Source organism: Cornus florida, unplaced genomic scaffold, assembly GCF_030987335.1.
Source record: "Cornus florida cultivar Cherokee Brave unplaced genomic scaffold, ASM3098733v1 CherokeeBrave_3.0.0_Hap2_Chr03, whole genome shotgun sequence".
In the NCBI taxonomy this organism is placed as follows: Eukaryota; Viridiplantae; Streptophyta; class Magnoliopsida; order Cornales; family Cornaceae; genus Cornus; species Cornus florida.
Genome location: NW_026775573.1, coordinates 86,098,171 through 86,116,379, shown reverse-complemented (window position 1 = coordinate 86,116,379; position 18,209 = coordinate 86,098,171). Strand labels below are relative to the sequence as shown.

The 18,209-nt window shown below is 33.8% G+C and overlaps 2 protein-coding genes across 2 annotated transcripts; both read right to left on the bottom strand.

Moving 5' to 3' along the window:
- Positions 1-4,408: 4,408 nt before the first annotated feature.
- On the bottom strand, positions 4,409-4,883 carry LOC132300831 (small ribosomal subunit protein bTHXm). Its single transcript, XM_059798080.1, has one exon. The coding sequence runs from the start codon at positions 4,837-4,839 to the stop codon at positions 4,576-4,578; it is 264 nt and encodes an 87-aa protein (XP_059654063.1). The 5' UTR covers positions 4,840-4,883; the 3' UTR covers positions 4,409-4,575.
- A 2,013-nt stretch (positions 4,884-6,896) lies between these two features.
- On the bottom strand, positions 6,897-14,830 carry LOC132300830 (V-type proton ATPase 16 kDa proteolipid subunit). Its single transcript, XM_059798079.1, has 3 exons — positions 14,598-14,830; positions 14,180-14,465; positions 6,897-7,382 (listed from the first exon to the last, which is right to left on the bottom strand). The coding sequence occupies exons 1-3, from the start codon at positions 14,674-14,676 to the stop codon at positions 7,250-7,252; spliced, it is 498 nt and encodes a 165-aa protein (XP_059654062.1). The 5' UTR covers positions 14,677-14,830; the 3' UTR covers positions 6,897-7,249.
- Positions 14,831-18,209: the final 3,379 nt, after the last annotated feature.

The window sequence follows — 18,209 nt, the reverse complement described above, 5'->3', positions numbered from 1 at the left end:
ATGTATCCAAAAATAATGAAAAGAGCAACATCTCCTTCTTCTTTTTTCCCTTCCAAATATTAAAAAAAAAACACTTAGATATAAATTATTTAACATATCTTTGAAAAAAAATTGGCAAAGTAATATTAATAGTCACAATCGCCACCTTCACTGTCAAAAAAAAGATATTCACATAGTGCTGAAAAACTAATAGTCACATATAAATCTAACTCAATTCAATATATTATTTATATATTTTTTAAGTTAAATTTTATCATAAAAAATAGAACATCCAAAAAAAATAGTCACATGTTAATTTAAAGAGGATTTTGAAGGGGGTTATGAGGTATTTGGCTGTCAACAACCATTACTTTTTAAGTGGCGATGTTACCCTTTTACAAATGGTGAAATTACTTTTTAGAATCTTATAATGTTACTTATAAATAGTGGTAAAATGTTACTTGGTGGTGTAATTACTAAACACGGTCTCAAGAGCTATTAAACGAAGAACCACGTGGTCAAACATAAACCACTTTAGAGCTTACTGCAGGGTACACCATGGAACCCACTTCATAGGATTCGCGCCCTTAGCTCTAAAATTAAAAAGAATATATGTATATATATATATATATATATACACACACCATGCAGAGACTGTAGAGGACATGTCAACGGAACCCATTTCCGCGAGCCCAATCTGCTATTTCTGCAATTCATTAGGCTTTATTCGGATTGCACAAATGTGGGCCCAATTTAGTGGCTTGTGGAATCGGTCGCCAAATCCAGCACCCAACCGTGATCGTGGGCCTACACATGCGGACCCCAAAACAAATTTTCTTTAAAAACAACTAAAAATAAAACAGGCATCAGTCAATCTCACATTTGGTGAAGCTCTTTTACTGTTGAAATAACAATTTCGTCCAACCGTGAAGAGATATTGAGATAATTAATAGATCATCAAAACAAAGAATTGCTAGCAAAAGTTGTTTCAATAAGATATTTGCGATACACAGTTTATTATTAATTTTATATTTTTAGAAAACAATGTATTTTAATTTTTCAATGATAAATAAGGAAGCATCCACGGCTTAAATCGGCCAAAGGCATGAGGCTGCCATTGTTGAGTCTGAATACAAGCACTAGGATCTAACAAAGTTGCAGCATACATGTTAGCCAGATGAAACTCATGCAAAAGAAAATCAATTCACCCTTCTTTCTGTTAATAGGTGTTTTTTTTTTTTTTTTTTTTTTTTAAAAAAGAAAAAAGAAAATCAATTCAGTTTTCTTTGTATTATAGTTATTTCATCAAACTGTGGGAAATGAAAAGGGAAATCAATCTACTCTTCTTTCTATTATAATTATTTCATCAAACAGATGGTGTGCACCAAAAACTATAATGATAAGAAAATCAATTGGCATTGACATGGTCTCTAAAGTGGATTGTTATCAAGAACCAAGCTAACATGTAAGAATGAATGAAAAAGGAAAAATAATAATACTGCCAGTACAAACCCAACTCCAACATATTTTGCATCTGACTTCATCAATTTATCGCTATAAAATTCAAAAAGGCATTTCAATGCCATGTTTGTAGCAAATATGAGAAAATTGTGGCCGGGATACAAGACATAATCACCAGAATCAGAAGAAATAGTTGGGTAAGAAAATCATTGCCGGTGTCGAGAGATGATCACCGGAATCACAAGTGAGAAACTAGCCGGCGTGAGCAAAATGTTGGCGTCTTAAGAGAGAATCCCCGAAATTAAACAGAAAATAGGCAGCAAGAAAATCGTTGCCAAAGTTGGTGACGGGATAAATTATCACACTAGGTTATCGCAAATGGCTTTTCACTTGGGACGGATGACCATCCAACATCCACAAATTTGAAAAGTCAATCCAAACAGACCCTTAATCCCACGAAGCACACTATTTTAACCGACTCCCATTTAGTCTGTCGGGTGTCTCACAAAGCGCGTGCCCACACCATAACAGCTGTTGTGGGTCACATGGCTGTGTCCACAACTGTCACCGAACAGTCAAGTGTTGACAATTTTATTATTTCCTTAATTTTATTTATTTATTTTTTTCTGACAAGAAACTCACCCACTCTTGAAAGTTAAAACTACAACCTGTGCATTCAATATCTGAAGTTATTTTATACTAATTGTTTCGAACACTCGAGACAACTCGCTCACACACTGGCTTTGCGTGTGTGTCTATATTTGTAGAGGGGGATGTTAACTGGGAATGATGGGTTGCTAAGACAAATTCTACACCAGAAAGGCCAGAACACAATCAAGACAGTCCACAAAAACGAATATCTATGATCTATGGAATTACATACAATATTGAAGAAATTCCAGACAATGACGAGGCATCTTGAAAAAAAAAGAACTAGATATAAATTCCAAGAGATGATACAGGAAGTACCTAATCAGGAGAGAGCTGTTTCCACATATTACTAGATGAAATTCATGTAGAGAACTTAAAACTTAAAAATAAATGATTAAAGAATGGAGAGAAATGACTTTAAGATAAATGTACAAGAGTATGGAACTATGGATGGTATTCAGGTTGCTCCAAAATATACTGGCATTCCGCTTAAGTTATGCTCGGTAGCATGAAATTGGTGCCTTGGAATTGGGAAAAAAATAGTTCAAACTTTAGATTAAATTTTCTTCAATTCCAATTCAAAGGTATTCCATACTACCGAGCATAGCATTAGAGTATTTCTATGAATCTTTGAGGGAGAAAATATTGAGGAAAAAAAACTAAGCATGAAACGAAAAGTATCAGGAAAATAGTTTGCTTTATATAAGACTATCAACCGCATAAACATTTTCTTCTGACAAAACGATTGAAAGGTGTAGAGAAGACAACCTCCATTTTTAATTCATCAACATAGAAAAGCATCTAATAAAGTAATAAGGTGTTCAAAGGAACAATTTAACTAGCATGACAAGAAATACAAGATACATACGTGAACTATCAGAGCCCTGACCTTTTTGCTAGATTATGGGTGACCTTAAAACACAATTAAAGGAAGGTGCATTTGCAATGGTAAATCATATATAGTTCTTATTGATGATATTGAGCCAAACTAGAGTAAATATTATGGCAATCTAGAAAAATGAACCAGTGAAGACAGGAATATTATGAAGCCGCAATGAAAAAATATATATATATATTGAAAATGGTGGTTTTTATTCAAGTTTAAGGGTCACTAGGACAAGATTAGTCAAATAGGCATGATTGGAACTGCAGACAGCAGATCCATAAAGGGAAAAATTATGGGAATGAGGATTTCAATTAGTATATCAACCACAGGAAGATATCACCAATATGGATATGGCTACAAATTCATTCCAACAAATCAAAAAAGAACTTATATCATAGCCTATAAACAATAACTATTGTTATCAACCACAAATGAATTTTTGAGTATACCAAATATATTATCCATTTTTACTAAATTAAACAATTTTAATAGGAATAATTTACAAGAGCAGGTTATAGGGGAAAAAAAACCAAAATTTTCACAGCGTTTGGTCAAAAAAATTCTGAGCAAAATCTCTTCAGTTCAGTTTGGTGTGTTTCATTTCCGGTGTGCTCCAATTCAGTTCAGGTGAACCATTTTCTGGAGAGAAGAAGCGTCCATCGGGTTAAAGCGAAGTACATGGTCCATAAATCACTATATCCTATTGTTGCATCAGACATACAGTAATACATATATATAGAAGCTTTAAGCCCTTAATATATACTATCTCCTACGAGACATTTGGCATAAGCAATAAACAATTAAAGCTGGTAAAGAAGGCAACATTAACCAGGATTACAATGCATAGTGCAATGGCAGAAATGCAAGTCAGAACATCATAAAACAATTTTTTGAAACACCATGAGCGCCCGATTTCCTTCATATGAAGATGTGTCTAGAATATGTGTTAGTTAAGATATATCACACTCTTGAGTTATCAATGCATGATTAAAAATGTCATCCTAATGAAAATCTAGCATTAAAGTCTCTTCGAGGTGCAAAACTATTCCTCAGTGTCAGATCAAATCCATGGGTTCATCTGTGAAGCTGCCAAAAAGGATTTGTGTGACCAATCCCAACTAATAATGATGTAAGGGTTCCTCAATTGGGCCAAGGTGTAACAAACTACATTATTTTACTACAAGTTATTATTATTATTTTTTTAAATATCTATATATATATATATATATATATATATATATATATATATATATGTACCTATGATCCGAGGAAAGCACCAAAATTGTCTCAAGTTCTTGGTTTCCTAGCCATCTTTTAGACAACTACATCGTTTGTTCTTCAACCCAATGGAAACCAAACTACAAGCTAGTAATCAATTGAATGGAAATGGTAGTTGAATTTTGGTTCTAATTGTCAGGTTGAACCCAATCATCACAGAAATACAAATAAAATGGTAACATTAGCACAAATAACCATAACAAATAGAGAATTCATTCAAGATTAACTATCACAAATTACAAAGAGAAACCCTAACGGTCCTGAACTAGCAATAATGAGTACAAAAGATATATATATATATATATATATAAAGAGATAAATCAGATGAGTTTGAAAGGGAGGGGCCAAGGGGTGGACCTGGGGACCTCGACCCTGTCCTTGATGCGCTCGATCTTCTTATCCCTCTGTGGCCTCTTGTTGCCGTAAGATCCTTTGAATCTCTTCCCTTTCTTCGACCTCTTGTCCCCTCGTCCGCACAGGATCGGCAACGCCGCCTCCGCCGACGGCGAGGTAGAAAAAGCCGCCGGTCGCTCCGTCAGCATCACCCTTCTCGCTACTGCCCCGCACCACCGCATCATCGCCATCTCTCTCCCTCTCCTAAATTTCCTTCAAGAAATATAAATCACAGATATAAAGTATAGTGTGATATTGTATTAGGGTTTTTTTACGTCGCAGGTCCCTTATTTGAAACTATTTGTAACAACCTCCCTATCTTTTCCATTTTTTTTTCATTTTTAACCTGTATAAATTAGAATCTAACCCTTTCCCTTTTATTCTTCTGTTTTTCATTTCTAGTCCCTTGGCCACAAAATAAATGCAAGGGGATCTTTTTCGTATCATACCCATAACAAAAATATATTTCACCCTCATTTCTCTTCGGTAGGGATTCTCTCCGGCCAAATCCCTCTACTAAACTCATGTGATTTAGATTGGCCACGGTCAATGTTCGTATTGATAATTCTGTTATAATTATTATAGAAATAATTCCAAAAAAAATGGGGTTTTAGAGGTAAAAGGTTAAAAAGATGGTGTCAAACTTCAGTTTTTCAAATAAATGGATTTTATGAAAGGTTGACGTGGACATGAAAATTTGTTGCGAAATAATCCAACTATTCATTCAATTGATCTGCCATTTCTCTCTCTTTTTATCACTTTAGGGATTGACAGCTCCCTGCCTCCCATTGATATAGCCGAAAAAGAGAAAAATCCGCGGGAAAGTCATGATAAGTTTAGGCTCCGATGAGAAGATGATATTTTATAAGACGATGAGAAATTTCGTTCGTGATGGGTACCAAAAAGTTAGACTTTCCCCCTCTATTAGAAATTCGAGTGAACCAGGAGGGACGTCGACAAAAAAGGATAGGCAAGAAAGGCAAAGACTTTATATCATAGACTGATGGTAGGCCAAAAGTCTTGGAGTAAAGAGAAGGAACAAAGTCCACGAGAAGATTCTATCTCTAGATTATTGGATCAAGAAATCCTGGAGTCATAGAAGAGAATAAACAATTCAACAAATCAAATTTTCATATCCTGTCTTCAAATTGAACTTTAGAAAGCCAACTCTATTCCTTACCGCACTCTGACTTACCTTCGGCTGTGTCAATGGTGAGGCAAAGGCATCCTAAAATGATAAAGAGAGATGAAGAGAGAGAGAGGGCAGATCAATTCAATAGGTAGTTGGGTCATTTCGCAACAAATTTTCATGTCCACGTCAACCTTTTCTAAAACTCCATTTATTTGGAGAACTGAAGTTTGACTCTATTTTTTTGGCCTTTTACCTTCAAAATTCCATTTTTTTGAAATTATCCCACTATTATAGGATGTAGAACTGCGTGGTTCGGCCAATCAAAATACGACACACAAGCAAATGTATCTGTTTTATTTAATTTTTGTTTGCAAGTCAAATTGTGTTTTATAATAATTTTTCAAATTTTATTTAATTTCATAATGTGGAGTCTCTTTATAAATGGAATTGAATTCTAACAAATTTAATGTCATGGTTGAAATTCAAGTGCATAGATCAAATGGTTACACACTTTAATATCATCGGTATAGATGATTAGTTTGCTTCAATTATGGAGTTCTTGTGATAAGATGGAATTAAATAGAGAAATTAAATGTGCTTCAGGTTTTTCAACCATTTGTGCACAATCTAACAAGGCGGAGAGTTAAGATGGAGAATCATGGAAATGGGAATATTGGTTATAAGATTGTCTAGTGTCCTAGATCTTGTTTGGATGTGTTTAATAACCAAAAAAGTATTTTTAAATGGTACAATTTTTAGTTCACTAAAGCTTTTAAATGAGCTCAAAATTAAAATTCAATGCTTTTTATATCATGCTCATGAGCAAAGATTCTAACACTTACGATTGTGTTTATGAGTAGAGGTAGTAACTTTTAGGTAATTCTATTTCCATTGACAATTTAATTCTTTTTTCTTTTTCTTTTTTATAAGAAAATTTTATCCCTGTTTTATAAAATTCTGAAGCTATAAGAAGTAATATTGCTACCAAACAAATTAAATGGCACTTTGATGTGAGTCAAAGAGTGCAAAAAATGGCTTTTCACCTATTGGCTTAAAACTTTAGAAAACAACTTAATAATTTAAATAATTTACAGAGGCAATATGGCACCAGAGACGAGATAAATCCAATCATAGTTTCCACACAGGTTTGAAATCTCCATAAACAATAAAATAGTACACAGCAATTTCAGAACAATAGTCTCAAAGCTGTGTACTAGTAACCGCAAAATACAGCAATAAATAAATCCAAACAGACAAAACTTCATAGGCTTTTATTCTGCAGAAAAGCGCATTTCTACTTCTATAATCAGCACTGAACAACCTAGGAATGAATATCCGCTCCGCTACTTTCAAGATAATGAATTTGAAAACCCTGAGCTGGTATAACCACCGAAGATATGCTTGTTTCCTTTCCCCAAAGTGACACCATAAAAACCAATACAAGGACAATAGATGAAAGGGACACTACCTCAGTCTGCTCTGGACTGACCAGCTCGAGAAGACAAGATGATGCCAACAATGAGGCCATAGAGGGCCAGAGCTTCAGCAAATATGAGAATAAGGATCATCCCAACAAAAAGTTTTGGCTGCTGTGCATTTGCTCTGCAAAATAGTCAACATTCAGGGGGGGCATTACAAGAATATAACTCCTAATAAAAAGTTCGGGACAAATAATCCAGTAATCAGATAAAATTCTCCCCCCTCCAGGAAGTATTGTGGAGAGAGAGGGCATACACTTCTAAGAAAAATTCACCATGTATGATTTTAATAATTCAAAAATTATACACAAATTATAAGGAGAAAACTCTCTCCACTACTAATTCCGAGCAATTCCAAAGTTTGACAACATACTCTTTTACCATAAAATCTACTTCCTTACAGTATTGCCAGATTCTCACCATGTCGGAACTGGTTTCCCAAATTCTTCATAACATTTATTCAAAGAATTCCCAGCTCCATGTCATTCCCAAAGCCAAAGCTCAAAACAGTTGCCAACTTCGGAACTAACATTATGTTATATGGCAGTGGTACTACATACCCAAGGCATTAACAAAGAGATATTTAGGAAGCAAGATGACTTAAACCATTCATTTGATGTGAATAATAACGGCCAAAATTAAGATCACCACCAGGTGGACACAATATTTAGTTCTATATTGGTGATGACAGAAGGTACATGGGCCAACAACTGCATAAGTGACATGCAGAAAGAAAGTACCCAAAAAGTAATATTTACCATGATTAGAGAGAGAGAGAGAGAGAGGTGCTTTCAAATGGTTTAGCTTGCAACATAGAACCATAAAAATTCTCAAGAAACTTATCGGATATGAAGAAAAGTAGATCAACCAAATAGCTGAATCTATTTGTGAACAACCTTATTTTTATCATCACTCCAGAAGACTTTCTGAAATCTTTTCGTCATGTGCATTAAAGCCTATCAAAAACAATTTATTTATGGAAACCTACCCGTATAACTCTTATTATTTTCCACTTATAACATTTTCTCAAGAATCCTAAGGAATCCCGGAAGGTCTTATTCAATTGGAACACTTGGGGCAGAGGGTGCCACAGCCACCAGTCTTTACATCTTCTGTCACAAAGACAAATAAAGTACACTCCAAATTCCAAAACACGCAAATCAGAAAAAGAAATAATAATAATGAAGATACCTCACCTAAGAAGAAAAGTTAGGTACACGCACACTCTTGAAAAAGTGGTTAGAGGGGCTTTGCATCTTTTTTGAATTTTATGGACTGAAATACACCTTTTCAAAAAGGAGGAATGCATTGTGTACATAATCTATATTATATGGAAGTTTTCTGCACTTAACCCTTATGAAATACTATTCTACTTTTTCAAATAAAATAATTTCTCCTTTATCTACAAAATTCTAAAAAGGAAACAAAGAAGCAGAATGTTTGCGACTAAATCCTATTATGTTATGATTACAGAAAGGACGATTCTACTATCAGATTTCTTTTTTAAAAAAAACAAAATTTGAACCAAGAACAAGGATTTCTTGGGTGCTACGGTAAAAAATCTTATGGATGGTTAAATGAAAAAGGTAACGGAATATGCCATTATATTCTTACCATTTTCAATTGTTAATGACCTAATTTACCATTATTGTGTGTTAAGAGTTTTTTCCCTCCTCTATAAATTCACAGCCCAGACTTTTTGAAAAGAGTAACGTTCATTTGTTCCTTAAATTTTGTAAACGGGAAATAAGGAATCTAGTGTTCTACCCATAAAAAGTTTTCTTCTAAATTTTCTAGTTACAGTAATAATAATCAAGCACTTGAAAGGATACCTTCCTAAATTTAAAATCTGGTGTTCTGCAATCAAAACTCATAAAACAAGACTTTGATACTTCGAAAATATAATACAATAGAGCTAATTAGAATTTCAATTACTGTTAATATTCAATACAATAAAGCTATTACTGTTAGCTATACATACATATGCATATATATTTAATGAACAAAGTGGTTGTCTTTAGGGTTTTGATTTGGGCCAATTTCCATGATTTCAATCAGAATGTAAAACAGAGAATCAAACACTGTGAGAGAGATGAAACTCGAGCCTAAGAGAGAAACGAACTCAACATGCATTTTTATCAAAGTACAATAAAAAACGTGTGTATTGAAGAGGATTCATGACTTTCATTATAATGGCATGTGATCCTTGTATTTGTAAAAGATATATATTTTTTCAAAGAAAGAAAAAATTAAACATGCTTTATAAAAGTACCCATTTATTAAGAGTTTAAGTATCTGTAAAAACTGGATAAGTGTGAATTATTTGTCAGTAAAAAAGGTACAAAAATCCAGTTGCATTGCTAATATTTTAACACCTTAATGTCAAAGTAATCACTGACAAAGTGATGCAATAATATTTACAGTTAAATTTTTATACTCCTGCACTCAGCTCCAAATTAATTTTTTAATAAAGGGAAAAACATAATTATCTATTCAGATGTAGTGTGTAAAAGTATTAATTTATTGTCACTATCGCCGCGTTTATGAATGTTACTGCTAAGGTTATAATACAATATATATTATAACCTTAAACACATATTAATTTAAACACATATTAATTATCAATTCATCTGTAAAGTATTAATTTATTATACATAGGGTTATAATACAATATATATATATATATATAGCTAAATGCATTGTCGAGGACATGTATTTAAGTAATTATTTATTTTGCATCTCTCGAAAGTCGATAAATAATACAAATCACTGATTGGGAAGCCACTTCAAGAGTTGATCCATTTCACGAACTGAATACCATAAGCCAAGAGTTAAGGAATTACTGACAGGGTGGCGAGGGGAAGAGTTGGCATAACTTCAGTTTTTATTTTTTCTGATTATACTCAACTAGGCCTATGAATAAGGAGAAAGAACAAAATTATGACAATGAATTCTAAATCAGACGTTATGGCAAGGGTTCGATGGTATAAGATGAAGTCCACCACTTTCTAACACATGTCCTTCCTAGGTAGCAACTAGCACGGCATCAACACAATGAAATGATTGGTATGCTAATCAGAAAAGTGAAAAGGCAAGACTATTGTACTTCAAGAAATAAGCAAATCACAGTCTTAACAGAGAACAGAAGGCCGTGGCCTCTGACATAGCTTTTTTTTTAAATAAAGTTTCAACCAAAAACATAGGAAATTTTTTTTAAAAAAATCAATTATTAGCTAGGCCATTTATCAGGCATAATGCACAAAGCACTCAACTCCCATGGTTCAGAGTGCAACAATCAACAGGCATCAACTAATTCCTAAATGAATGTGTCAACCAATATTGCAACCTTGCAACGAGCAGAGCTGCAAGATTGTGAATGCAGTACCTATAAAAGCTATCATAGAGGGGCTAATAATACGGAGAGAGTGCAATAAATCATATTCAAGAAAGAAAAACAACTTTCTTCAACAAGGACACAATCAATTTTGATCATATTCAAGGCAATGAATGCCAGTTATTATTAATAAATAAAAAAATGCCAACTATTTCAGAATCAAACCATATAGCATACGACAAAGAAATAGCAACAATTATACAAGTATAGTTGAGAGAGAGAGAGAAATAAAATATATAAAAAAAACAAACAAACAAACAAACAAACCAATTATACAGACAACTAAAATACCAATTTTGATCACTATTACATAACTACATCAGTATACAAGTCAAGTCAAGCTAAAATAGTAGAGAAGTGACAGTTCAGTTGATATAATCTCAACCATCTTCTCTCTCCGTAATTACCTAAAAATTATAGAGAAGTGAGTTAATATGACCTAAAATGTTAGGCGGAAAGGAGGAAGCGAACTACTGCCAAGCAAGTGAAAATCCTATCATATAATGATACAAGATATATGACATGTGCAAGAAGTAAGGACGTAAGCAATTTCGAGCATCCATTAAACTTTTAGTCTCTTGAGATGAGTAAATAGTTTATAGCTGTAACAATAGTAACTAGATGAGTAAATGGTTTATAGTTGTAAACCATTACTGTAAACCATTAGTTAATGCTCTGGACCTTTACTTTTATATTGTGTATATATACAAAAATATTTTGCAACTCATTTTCATTTTATTAAATAAAAATAGTAATACAAAAATAAGGGAAATTACAACCCAGTCCTACTTTTACACCTTAAAGTCAACTAAATCCTATAAAAATTTTATTAAGACAAAGAAGTCCTACTTTTGAGATCTATTTCCAAATAAGTTCAAATATAAACTTTTTTTAAAAAAATTCCAACATTGTCCTTATTACTAAACCAGCAACCATATGAAACTCATTCATTCTTTCCTTGTGTTCTCTGCTCCAATCCATTAATTATAATAAAGTATACGGAGTATTTACTTTATTTGTCTTTAATTCAACTAATGATAATAAAGTATAAGTTGTATTTGCGTTATTTTAGTTGAATCAAATCCAATAATTATACTTTATTATCATTAGTTGAATTAAAGACAAAGAACTTATAAAAAAAAAAATTATTAGAGACAATAACTATTCTTCTATAATTTTAGTTTTGAATTCAAGACACTAGTCAGATCCCATGTAATAAAATCCATGAAAAGAGACTAGCATCCAAAACCGATCTCCCACCCAACTACTTCGGAAAGTTGATTACTTGACAATTTTTATGCAATCTTCCAGCCAACAACGTTGATGTTGAGAAGAATATGAAGACGTGAAGAAGAGTACCCTAAGAAACAACTAACAAAGGAAGGCTCAAAAGGAAAAATTATCACAATAATGAATGAAAAGGGCAAAAGAGGTATTCTGGTTGTTATGGAACTTTGTTTGAAATAAATTTCAAAAGCAGGACTTCTTTATCGTAATACAAATTTAGTAGGATTTAGTTGTCTTTAAGGTGCAAAAGTAGGAATAGGCAGTAATTTTCCCTAAAAAATATGATAATATAAGTCGCATAAATTTTTTCCCTTTCAAAAGGTACAGCTGACATATTTATTTATTTTTATTTTTATTACAAAACTGATGGCTCATAAATCAAAAATTTTATTTTTATTTGTAGATTTTTTTTTTTTTTTTTTTCCTTATCATTATCCAAGTACCACACTTTTTAGCCAAGTCCCCGTATTCTATTTTTGATAGATTGACGAATTCGACCTCTAAATACGTACCCGATACCCGTACCCGAGTCCAAGTAACATAGACCTCGAGTATGTAACGAAAATCTCAAGGAGCTCAACTCCTACGGATAAATCTCGAGATCCTATAAGAAACTCGATGAGCTCTTTTCCTACAGATAAACCTCAATAACATGATGAAGATCTTTTTGAGATCTTCAATATCATATAGGGGTGGCAATATTTGACACGACACGCTAACACAACAGAAGATAAGCGGGTTTGGGTTTGGACTAATCGTGTTCGTGTTATAATCGTATCGACACGGATTGACCCGCTAACTAAACGTGTCGTGTTCGTGTTTGACCCTATAAATACGATTATGACACGATTAACTAAACGTGTCAGATAAATGTGTTGTATTCGTGTCAAAAATGACCCATTTAGCAAAACATGTAGAATAAATATATCGTATTCGTGTAAAAAATGACTTAATTGTGTCTTTTCGTGTCATGTCAAGTCTTGACCCATTTATTAAACAGGTTATGCGTGTCGTGTCGTGTTACACGTATAATAATTGTGTCATGTTCGTGTCAAGGGTCTTAGACACGATTAATAATCGTGTCTTGTTCGTGTCAACCCTAATCGTGTCCGTGTCATAATCGTGTCGACACGAACACGACACGCCAACACGAATTGCCACCCCTAATATCATATGAGAACCTCAAGGAGCTCTTCTCTCAGATAAACCTCGCGGACACAAGAAAGACCTCAAGGAGCTCCTTTCCTAGAAAAAATTAAGGACATGACAAAGATCTCGATGAGCTTCTCTCCAATTGATAAACCTCAAGGAGCTCCTCTACTATGGATAAGCCTCGAGGACATGACCTAGATCTCAAGGAGCTCCTCTCCGACAAATAAACAACAGGAGTCAGGACATAACGAAAATTTCAAGGAGCTCCTCTCCGATGAATAAACCTCAAGATCACACAAGAACGTAGAGGAGCTGCTATCCTATGGAAAAACCTTGAAGACAAACACAAAGTCCTCGAGGAGCTCATCTCCTACAGATAGAACTCGAGGATGCATTAAAGACAAACTCCATAAGGAAGACTTGAGACATTCTGCTGGTTCAAAAAGAATGCTAAAACAATCAAAGGAAAACATTCTCATTTGAGATCCCTAGATTGGCAGCCTCACCCTATGTAATGAAAATGTAGCAGATGTTGACTAGTGGGATCCTAGGGAAGCTTGGCTTGGAGGATGGAATCTAAGGTACAACGAGAATCCCATCTCCCAAAGAAAGACCCTTCCTCCTGAAAGCAAGCTCGAAAGGAATGAGAGATTTCAAACACCTCGGGATGGCAACCTAACCCTATTTAATGCTCACCTACCCTCCTCAGAAGTACATTATGGATTTTCTTTGGAGAGTTCTGATATTAACAGGTCTTGCTGCAAACCTCCAAACCAACTAAAATATTATCAAAAAAAATTAAAAAATCAAAATTTCACATGCTAAAACCCATTTAGCCATGAGTTGATAATCAATCCTAATGCACTTTATACAATCTCAGGAAGAGGAATGAATTATCCTAGCTATACTTTTCATATATGAAAACCCGGAACACAATACTTGCACCCCACCAACCATAGCAGACATTTTTAAGATACTATAACACAAATTAACATCATTAAATTTACATAAATAAATAATAAAATAAAATTAACAACATCACGCCATCGCATTATAAGTAAGATCAAAAACCACGAAAAGAAGAATACCTAACACCAGCATCGCCAACAATACCGATCGCCATTCCAGCAGAAAGCCCGGCAAGGCCACAAGAAAGACCAGACGAAAGATGTGCATAACCATCAAACAAGTAATAGGACTTGGCCTTAGGATTAATCCCAGTACTGATTATAACAGCAATAATTAATCCATAAATACCCAAAACACCAGCCATAACAACCGGAACAATTGACTTCATCACCAGCTCCGGCCTCATCACCCCCATCGACGCCACACCCACACCGCTCTTCGCCGTTCCATAGGCAGCTCCCATACCTGAACGATCATAACTAATTTTCAAAATCTATACAATTAATCCATACTATTATACATGAAATAAAAAATATATGTATACATATATAGATGCATATATGTAATAGAAGAGATCTAGGGTTAGGGTTGGGGTACAGGAGAAGACGAGGGCAGCAGCGGCGCCGAGGAAGCCGAAGAAGGGAGCAGTTTCATCGCCGCTGAAACCTGCAGACATTTTGTGATGAAAGTTGATCGGATCTGAATACTAAAAACCTTCCGGTCGGCACAGAAAGAGGTTTCGAAGTTGGATCTCCCCAAAATTATCTCCTGCTCCCCAATATTGCTGGAGTTATGCTCTTGCAGGGTAGAGATCTCATAGTTAGATCTTGTTTAGATTAGCACATTTTGAGATAAATAATTATAGGTTAATTTCAATGACACCTTGATGTTTATTATAATTACAATTATATACAAGTTAGATTATTTTTGAACAATAACACCCCACTAGGTTTGATAAAGTTAACAAAGACACCCCTTGCTTGAATTTTTTATCCAAACAGACCCTTAAAAGGTGAGAAAAGACTAAATTGCCCTTCAATAAAATACTAATTTTTAATTTAAAATATCCAAATCTTCAAATGACAGAATTACCCTTATGAATTCTAATTTTATATCTCTATCCTCTCTCACTGAAAACCAGAAATTTTGCCCCCAAAACCACCACCACCCACAACTGCCACCTCCACCAAAAAACGAAACAGAGAGATTGCAAATGGGTTTAGTGAGAATTATTGCATACTATTAATTAATTTCTCTGTGCCTATCCAATGTGTTTCTTCAATTTTGTGGGCAAAAAAATATATATATATTTCTTGAAAGAATGAACAGGGGCAATAGTGGTAGAGAGAGTGGAGGCGATGCCTGGCCTTCGTCAAAGCATCCACTGGCCATGGAGACTCGGCGGCGAGCTTGCGAGCAAGATGGAGAGCACGGGTGTGGATGAATTGCGGCAAAGCGGTGATGGACTAGCTGTGACGGCTTGATGAAGCCGATAGAGACGGGCTGGTTAACTGCGGCGGTGAGCGAGGAGGGACTCTCGGCTTTGATGATGTCCACAAGCGGGCAAGGAGAACTCGGTTGTGGATATCTGCGACCGGCGATGAGAGCGACGGCGAGCTCGGCCAGTGGCTGAGGATCGGTGAGACAGATCTGGATGTCCACCGGCAGGGACTCTCAGCTTTGATGATGTCCACTGGCGGGCAAGGAGAAGTCGGCTATGATTTGCGACCGGCGATGAGAGCGACGGCGAGCTCGGTCGGTGGCTGTGGACAGTGAGACAGATCTGGCGAGGGAGGTGGAGCTCGGCTGTGGTTGGCGACGGTGCTGCTATCCCAATTTTTTGTTGGACTTGGTTTTATATATATATATATATATATATATATATATATATATATATATATATATATATGATGGTGTTGATGTAATAATGTATATATATAAGGGCAAAATTGACTTTTCATAAGTTCTGATATTTTCCCACAAAAATGAATTAAACATTGAAGGGCAATTTCGTCTTTTTAACATTTTAAGGGCTTGTTTGGATCAAAATTCTTACAGGGGGTGTCATTGTTCAAAAAATGGCTAAGTTATATATGGCTGTTAATACATCAAACCTCAGGGGGTGTCGTTGTAATTAACCCATAATTATAATAAATAAATAAAATTGTGTTCAAGATGACTACTACTACTATTATTATTATTATTATTATTATTATTATGACGATGATGATGTTATTGGAAAGAAAAAAAAAAACCTATTACTTTTTTTTTATTTTTTTTATTTTTTATTTTTATTTTTTAAATTTAAGAATCCAAGCAACTACTCGTCTTTTGAACTTGTAGTTATCAAGGAAACCCCCGCCTATTCACCCCAACCTCACAGTGCGAGTAACAGATAAAAACCTACTTTGCGAACTCGAACTATTGTTTTTTTTTTAGGGCACATGTTTGACATTTCATATATGTATCCATAAATAAAAAGGACTTTGGACACTTTTCCGACACATTCCAACACTTGACACTTCTTGGACACTTAAGTTGAAACTTTCAAACATTTGTAACACAAGCCTACCCACTAATCTTGAAAATAATATAAACGCATTCTAACGTGTTCAACTTTTTTCCTTAGTAAAAATTGACATTATACACATATGGTCACAAAACAAAACATTAAATAATATTTGTTCAATTAAAAAATAATGACAAAGTTTCATGGAAAAAAAAAAAAAAAAAAAATGACAAAGTAGTGCACTAATTGTATATATGATATAAAAGTCATTACAACTTTTAATATAAAATTAGAAATGAATTAAAGTTTTATAATACTATTACTCAATACAGGTATATAAATAAAAGTTTAGAGACGACTAATTGCACTTGGGGATGCGAATGTGAGTTTTGATTGGTTAAAAAAACAGGTATAATTAATACACTACTCCTATTTTTATGGAGCATTAAATCTAATTTTTAAAGATGAAATTACCTTATTTCTTGAATTTTATTCTCTCTTCTCCCTGTGTTTGTATATATATATATTTTTTTTTCTTTTTTCTTACCTTTTTTTTTTCTTTTTTTAATTGTCTTTTTAAACTGATTCATTCTTTACTTCTATTTTGTTTTTTTTTTTATTCAAAACCAATCATTTATCCTATGTTATCATATATGATTATCTATCACTCATTAAACTATGTTATCTCTAAATGTGATTATCTCATCACTAAATCATTCACTTTGATCATTTACAAATAATAAAAACTCAATTATACAATTTTACTTAGACTAAAATTCAATAAGTGTGATTATTCCATCACTACTATAGTTCTCTCTTCCTCTGTCTTTACTAAACCATTCATTTCTATCTTTTACAAATAAACTAAAACTATATTATATACAATTGTACTTCAAAGAAAATTTAACTCTATAATTTACTTCAATTAAAATTTACGTCTTGAAAATTCACATCTAAAGTATAAATAAATAATATTTAATATGAAAAAAGAAAATTTAATTCTATAATTAACTTTAAAAATTTGTTCCTACGTTGTCATGATTTTACAATTCCAAATTAATGACTAATTCATATAATTATTTAAAGTTGTGAATTATGAAAAACTAATTGTCCTGCTAAAATAATATATTTCATTCCAATGATAAGAAAAACTCAGGAACTAAAATTAAAACCAAATTTCAATGAGAAACTGAATATTAATACATACTTAAACAAAAAGAACACTCCACTAGGACGACGCGGAACAATTTCTTTGCTTTTCGCAAATATCGTACTGTTTCCCTCGGGGTGAAATTCTTCTTCGTCTTCATCTACTTCTTTAGGTGGCTCACAATCAGAATCATTGGTAGATGTCATTTTGGAACTCTGGCCAACTTGACAAGTATTATTTGCATTGATAGTATGACTACATTTCTGAGTAGGAGAAGGATCAATGATGGTTTTCTTTTTTTGAACAGGTACAATTTTCTTTTTCCCTTTTTCTTTCTTACGAGCTATACTCTTCATCCTAACCATTTCAAACCCTAAAAAAATGTGGTGCATTGCATTGCATTTTATGCACATTTGTATTGAAATGCATAATTAATGTTAATGAGATTGATTTGTAGTTCAAGTGCTATAAGATCCTCAGTGTATGATCCCGATTCCTTTTTGTCCCCGCTATGTGTTGTGCAGCTCAAGGGAGTCCAAAGTGGACGTCT

Coding starts and splice junctions, on each gene's coding strand:
- LOC132300831 (XM_059798080.1), bottom strand. CDS start 4,839: ATGGCGATGATGCGGTGGTGCGGGGCAGTAGCGAGAAGGGTGATGCTG.
- LOC132300830 (XM_059798079.1), bottom strand. CDS start 14,676: ATGTCTGCAGGTTTCAGCGGCGATGAAACTGCTCCCTTCTTCGGCTTC. Junction 14,466..14,597: donor TGCTGCCCTCGTCTTCTCCT/GTACCCCAACCC, acceptor ATGATCGTTCAG/GTATGGGAGCTGCCTATGGA. Junction 7,383..14,179: donor GTTGGCGATGCTGGTGTTAG/GTATTCTTCTTT, acceptor ACTATTTTGCAG/AGCAAATGCACAGCAGCCAA.